This window comes from Bremia lactucae, linkage group LG10, assembly GCF_004359215.1.
Source record: "Bremia lactucae strain SF5 linkage group LG10, whole genome shotgun sequence".
In the NCBI taxonomy this organism is placed as follows: domain Eukaryota; phylum Oomycota; class Peronosporomycetes; order Peronosporales; family Peronosporaceae; genus Bremia; species Bremia lactucae.
The window spans coordinates 1165128-1171306 of record NC_090619.1 but is presented as its reverse complement, the minus strand read 5'-3'; the positions used below and the strand labels follow the sequence as shown (position 1 = coordinate 1171306).

Here is a 6179-nt window from a genome sequence, read left to right as displayed (position 1 = left end):
AAGAGAAGCAGGTCAAACCGCTTCCTCGCTGTGCTAGGGTGTGTGCTTAAGTAGAGCGTGGCCGCATTACGACGTGCCCGCCTACAGGTTGCAAGCACTAACTACTTCATCTTACTATGCACACGGGAAATAACAACTGGCGCTAATCGCATCTTCAACTCCTGTCACCTTGAACTTCCAACATTAATGTCTGCGGCCATAGCGGCTGCTTGAGTCAATAAGTCTTCCTCTGACTTACGGAGCAAGGTAGCTCCGCTTCAGGAACTGACAGTTTTATATGTATTTTCTTACTTAAGTAAGCCAAATATAGATCTTGCTGTCGTAGACTAGAATAGTGGCATCGACATGCACATTGATGGCTGAAAAATTATTTGAGGTTGACAGCCATGACGTACACAAGCTTTTGCTATTAGAACTAACGGATACACGAGAATACGCGAACAACCACTTGGTCTGCGCAAGGCACATGCTCGTGCGAGAGGCTGTTATGACTTATGCAGTGTAAACATAGCCCTTTAAGCTGACCAAAAGTTAGGCGTTGCGCAGGACCCAAAGTATTTGTTAAAGATAATCAATCATTCAAGGCAAACGTATTACTTTTCATATTTACGCAAAATATTATAGGCTGCGACGTATTGCAATACCGTGTGCTTAAGGCTGTACTCGGAGGTTGGCAAACCAACCTTGTCAAACAGCGCCAGCACGTTATTTAAAGGCTTATGTAGGTGGTCATGCGAAGTTAAGTTGCCCAAGAATTCGTCAATCAGCATGTCCAAGTGTGACGCCGCGTAGCATGGCGAGTACTGCACCTCAATGATGAGACCTCTCGGTAAATTGTTGCGGGACATAAATGTGCACACGCTCACCACAAAGTCGCCCACCACATACTGAGTACCCTGTTACATATAGCAAAAAGAAGTCGTCAGTCAGCCTTGAAAGAAACGCACCCTCCTTTACAGCTTGAGTGAACCTCAAATTGTCCATCTGACTTGAAGGCATAAATCTCCACTTGCTGCAAAATATTGGCTCCATCTAGGCCGCACTCAAGAAGTGAACAATCTTCGACAAATCCTTCCATCCCGTTATCACTGGGCGCGAGACCGTGCGCCTTTTCGTTGGCTAGGACAGCGTACACTAAATCATCGTTTTGCGACATCCTCAGCATGAACATGCGCTGATTAGTGTACCCATCTACGTAAAAGAATTGTATTATTTGAATAGCTGCAACAACATATCGGTGCTCCGATACCCATCAGTGTCTTTCGATTGAAAAGACGACAGTGCACAACATGCCGCCCGACCTTCTCGCCACCCATCTTCTCCAGCTTGCGCAGCAGCTCCTGGTACTTCTGCGTGATGTTGACATCCTGAATGATTACGACTCTAGGCAATTGAGGGAGCGCGTTTGGCATTTAATACAATCATCGCAGCGGTGACTGCGTCGTACCTGGTCATGCCTGTCATTGCTCGACTTGTTGATTAAAGTCCTTATCGCAGAATTACTAATACTTGAGAAAAACATTTTAGCATTTGACCAATGGAAGCGCGAGGAATGACGGTGGCGCCAGCTTCGGTCGTTAGAAGCGCCAAGAGCAACCTGCGCTTAGACGTTGAAGCGATGGGTGACTTAGAACTCCCTCCCTCCATCCTTTGATTTGCCACTCTTAGCACAAAACGATGAAGCAGTAGCTATTTTTACAGCTAGTAGATTTGGTGTTGGAGAAAAGGAAGATGCTAATTTGCAGCCACAATTTATTGCGATCGTTGGTCATGCGCTCGAGGCAGAAGATCATATGAATCTTAAGAGTGTGCAACACCCGCATGATGCAACAAATACCAAAACTTTGATTGGATATCGACGCGGGTACCATTGTCAATTCGAGGTTGGCCGACGGTTTCCACATGCAAGCGATGGCTATGGATTCTGCTGCCAGACGCCGTATTGCATGATTAATTTGCGTGCGTGTCCGAACTATGGCAACGGAAACCTCTGCGATACTTTAGGCTGTACGCGAGCAGCGCTGGGCACATCGCCGCTATATTGCTCATGGCGGTAGAAGGAAAATGCTCCGTTCACAGCTGCGACAAGTTTGATGCTAGCCAGGGATTCTGCTTGGCTTATGGAGGAGGTCGAGATTGCTTGATAAATGACTGCTCTAAGAGAGCCATACGTTATGGCCTATGCAGTGGTCACGGAGGACGAGCACGTTGTAAGGTGGAAGGATGCGAAAAATATGACAGAGGTCAAGGGAAATGCAAGGCACATGGTGGCGGCTATTTCTGCAAGGTTCAAGGTTGTAGCAAGAAGGATAAGGGGGGCGGTCTCTGTGTCGCCCATGGTGGTGGCAAAAAATGTTCTTTCGAGGGGTGCGCTACACCATGTGTGGGTGGAGGACGATGCAAGCTTCATGGAGGCGGCAAGCGATGCCAAGCTGAGAGATGCAGCAATTGGGCACACAATGGCGGTCAATGTAAGCAGCACGGCGGCACAGGTAAGCGCTGCTTGCATCGTGGGTGTGATAAGCACGACCAAGGAGGCGGATATTGCCTTGCACACGGTGGTGGCTTCACCTGTAGCTTCCCCGATTGCGCAAAAAAACAGGTCCATAATTAAATTCCTTGCGCCGTTCTGAACGCCTATTTGACTAGATCATGTGTCTGGATTCGCCAGATACGTTTTGGACGGTGCTGCGCGCACGGCGGCAAGCCTCGGTGTACCGTGGTTGGCTGCGAGCGTCTGGGGCAGGCCCGAGAATTGTGTAAAACTCACGGAGGAACAAATCCTTGCAGCTATCCGGATTGCACGCGTAAGGCCAACAGTGGTGGTCGCTGTATTCGACACGGTGGTGGGGGTCGTTGCAAAATGGAAGGCTGCGATAACACAAATCGTGGTGGTGGCTACTGCAAGGCTCACGGCGGTGGCAAAAAGTGCACCATATCTTGCTGCAATGAATGGGCACTTGGCGGTGGCATGTGTCCGAATCACGAAGTCTTCGCTGCGGCTGCAGTCTGCGTGTAATAGTGGCTGCGAAGATGAGCCACTTTATATCGTGCATCATTTTATATAATGCTTTTGTGTATTGTTCTTAAATGTAATTTTGCGGCTCTACAAATGACACGACTCTGACATTCAAGCATCGCACATTTCAAGCTCAAAGGTAAGCGAGGCCCAAATTAATGGATTCGGCTTCAGCATGCGACATTGGTAAACGTTTAGCACTGCTGAATGGAAGGATTGTGTTACTGACTTGCTTTAAGCGTACAGTGCGCAACAGTGGCTGCGGTAGCTTCACTGGCGACGATGAACGCTTGCCTAAAAATTTGATTTGCGGTACGCGAATTTTTGGTAGTGCAGCTAAGGCTGAAACAATAGCAGGTGGGGAAGCTGCCCCGTTGCAAGTTGGCACTTCGTCCAACGTATAGAGAGGACTTCCAGCTTTCACACTTTCCCCCAGTTGAGCCAGCACCTCGGAAACGGTACCGGCCGCCGGGCTTGGTACATTGATTTCTATCTGGAATAGCAATAGCAGAACTCAAAATGTCGGAGTAGTAGTGTCAACAAGATTAATTTAGCAAATGCACCTTGTCAGTTTCGAGCACAAGTACCGTTTCGTGTGCTTGCACGAAGTCTCCTGCCTTCCTTACAATCTTCACGAGCTTCCCCTCACTATTTAAATCATCCATGAGTAAAAAGCTGACCGTCTTGATTGCCTGGCGGCCTGCGGACGCGTTAAAGCGGTGACAAATCGGTGGAGACAACATTCGTGATACCATCGCAACACAATTTTAAAAAAATCTACCGGTTGCAAGACGATGCGATCTTTTCTGTTCAGATTGATTATATAAAATGGTCAGAATTTGTATGAATGGCAAAAATAGTGTATTTTGGTTGGTGAGCCTCTTCGCAAAATACTTACATTATGGTGGCCTCGAATCTCCGCGACATCTCTCCCGATAAGAAGAAAGAATGGGAATCATCGTCGGATTTTGCCAACTATTTCTGCACGTATGCGTATATCTACCACCAAAAGCAGATGCTGACGGACGATCTGCGCATGAAGAGCTACCACGATGCTATATTTAAAAACCAAAACCATTTTAAGGACAAAGTAATTCTCGACGTTGGCACCGGCAGCGGAATTCTGTCTATATGGGCTGCTCAGTCCGGTGCGCGGAAAGTCTATGCCGTGGAAGCGACGAACATTGCTCATCAGGCTCGCAAGGTGATCAGCGCAAACGGCCAGGATCACATTATAACTGTCATCCAGTCGAAGATGGAGGATGTAGAATTGCCTGAAAAAGTAGACGTTATCGTCTCTGAGTGGATGGGCTATTTCTTGTTGCGCGAGTCTATGTTCGACTCGGTCATCGTTGCTCGTGACCGCTGGCTGAAGGCAGACGGTTCCATGTTTCCGTCGCATGCTAGCATCTTTATTGCACCAATGTGTAACGAAGATAACAGCATTAAGCGTTTTAATGAATTTACCTCGGCCATGGACGGATGGCGCAATTTTGTAGACAACACTAAGGCCTCTTGGGGCGTTGATATGAGTGTACTGGGAAACGACTTTCGTAAGGAGCAAGAACAGTACTCGTTGCACACTTCGTCGTGGAAAGAGCTAAAGATTGAAGATCTTGTTGGCGATGAAGTCGAAATTGCCAGTTGGGATCTTAAGTCTTGCAAACTTAATGACATTAAGGAGGTCAAGGCATCTTTCTCGATGCCAATCTCCATCATGTCTCGCTTTGGCGGTATTGCTGGTTGGTTCGACGTAGAATTTAAGGGCTGCAAGGAAAATCCAGCCGAGACAGAGGTGACACTTACGACATCGCCTTTTGTGCAGCCAACACATTGGGGCCAGCAGGTATTTCCATTGTATCCGCCCATGCAGGTTTGTGTCGGCGATATGGTGGTAGGTAATATCGCCGTTATGCGTCGCGCAGAGAACCAGCGCCTCATGAACGTGAAGTTTGACTTTCGTATTCACCGTCTCGAAGACGATAGTGCGACCATGTCTGGTCCGCCAAACACAGCCGTATTTCAGATTGAATGAGTAATAAAAATTGGCCACTGCTTAATGTACAACACAGGATGCATTTATATTTTTATGCGTTTGATTGGCTATATTGCGGGGGTGCACAAATAGCATAGGGGCGTCAATATGAAAGCGTAAAATTCATTTTACTCCTCTTTTCATCTACTAGCTATGCCACTCAAACCATCAGTATCCTTGGAAATTGCGGACTCTCTGCACAGGAGTTTGCTAGAACTCAGGGCTATGCCACGGCGCGTTTGCGCTCCATAAAAACAAAGCAGGAATGTAACGGTGCACTACGACTTGTACTAGTCCACTTTGTAACGGGGTGTATCGTTACATGAAATTAACAGTAAAGGTTGTTAATTAATATATTATCTAAAAGGTAGATAATATTTGGAGGATATTACTTTATATAATAATATTCAGAATTCTTATCCATAAATAGGTATAGGCCATTATATCTATTTATTCCGCAGACTAATCAGCTGCAGGAGTAATCAAAGAGAGAGTTACAGATAAGATAGAGATAAGAATTCATTTACATGTTTAGTATTAGATTATAATTAAGTTAGCATTTACAAAGATAGAACAAGAGACACTTAATTATATTTGATACAGTTTTCATTGTACCCTCTTAAGTCTAGTTGTCTTAAGAGAAGTCTTCCTCTGCACGTACAGTGTACGTCACTTAACGTAAGGCACCACTCGCAACTGAAGCAGTGCGAAGTGGACTTGTACTGAAACAATACAAGTCGTAGCGCCCCGTTACACCTGGTAGCACTTTGTAGTCCGTCCAAGGACCACATTTCCCACATCTGACATGGACATGTTAGATGATAGTGGGAATACGCATCACGTTTCCCCTGAAAGCTACTCCTTTCTAAGTGATATAGAAAGGAGTGCGGTTGAACGAATGAGTTCGACCGAAGGAAACAATGCAATCCTGGCATTGCTGTCCAACTTAGACAGAGATGCCCTCCATTCAACCATCGCCATGTTCATACAACATGAACTTGACGAGATGAAGGAAAAAGTAGCCTTGCTGAATCAGCAAGGCTCTCAACAGGCGGAACTGTTGAGATTACAACAGGTACAGACCCCTGTACCTGGGATGACGCAAACGCGTCGTCCCGAAACTCT

At 46.5% G+C, this 6179-nt stretch overlaps 4 protein-coding genes across 4 annotated transcripts; 2 read left to right on the top strand and 2 right to left on the bottom strand.

Moving 5' to 3' along the window:
- Nucleotides 1–578: 578 nt before the first annotated feature.
- CCR75_007618 (uncharacterized protein) lies at nucleotides 579–1882 on the bottom strand. Its single transcript, XM_067965676.1, has 4 exons — nucleotides 1448–1882; nucleotides 1250–1383; nucleotides 971–1191; nucleotides 579–896 (listed from the first exon to the last, which is right to left on the bottom strand). The coding sequence occupies exons 1-4, from the start codon at nucleotides 1462–1464 to the stop codon at nucleotides 594–596; spliced, it is 675 nt and encodes a 224-aa protein (XP_067815363.1). The 5' UTR covers nucleotides 1465–1882; the 3' UTR covers nucleotides 579–593.
- CCR75_007619 (uncharacterized protein) lies at nucleotides 1865–3786 on the top strand. The gene is made up of 2 exons (XM_067965677.1): nucleotides 1865–2602; nucleotides 2672–3786. The coding sequence occupies exons 1-2, from the start codon at nucleotides 2148–2150 to the stop codon at nucleotides 3066–3068; spliced, it is 852 nt and encodes a 283-aa protein (XP_067815362.1). The 5' UTR covers nucleotides 1865–2147; the 3' UTR covers nucleotides 3069–3786.
- On the bottom strand, nucleotides 3153–3762 carry CCR75_007620 (uncharacterized protein; the record flags this gene model as incomplete). The annotated part of the gene is made up of 2 exons (XM_067965678.1): nucleotides 3153–3512; nucleotides 3583–3762. The coding sequence occupies 2 exons, from the start codon at nucleotides 3760–3762 to the stop codon at nucleotides 3153–3155; spliced, it is 540 nt and encodes a 179-aa protein (XP_067815018.1).
- A 134-nt stretch (nucleotides 3787–3920) lies between the features above and the next one.
- Nucleotides 3921–4962, top strand: CCR75_007621 (uncharacterized protein; the record flags this gene model as incomplete). Its single annotated transcript, XM_067965679.1, has 2 exons — nucleotides 3921–4892; nucleotides 4918–4962. The coding sequence occupies 2 exons, from the start codon at nucleotides 3921–3923 to the stop codon at nucleotides 4960–4962; spliced, it is 1017 nt and encodes a 338-aa protein (XP_067815019.1).
- Between the last annotated feature and the right edge of the window lie 1217 nt (nucleotides 4963–6179).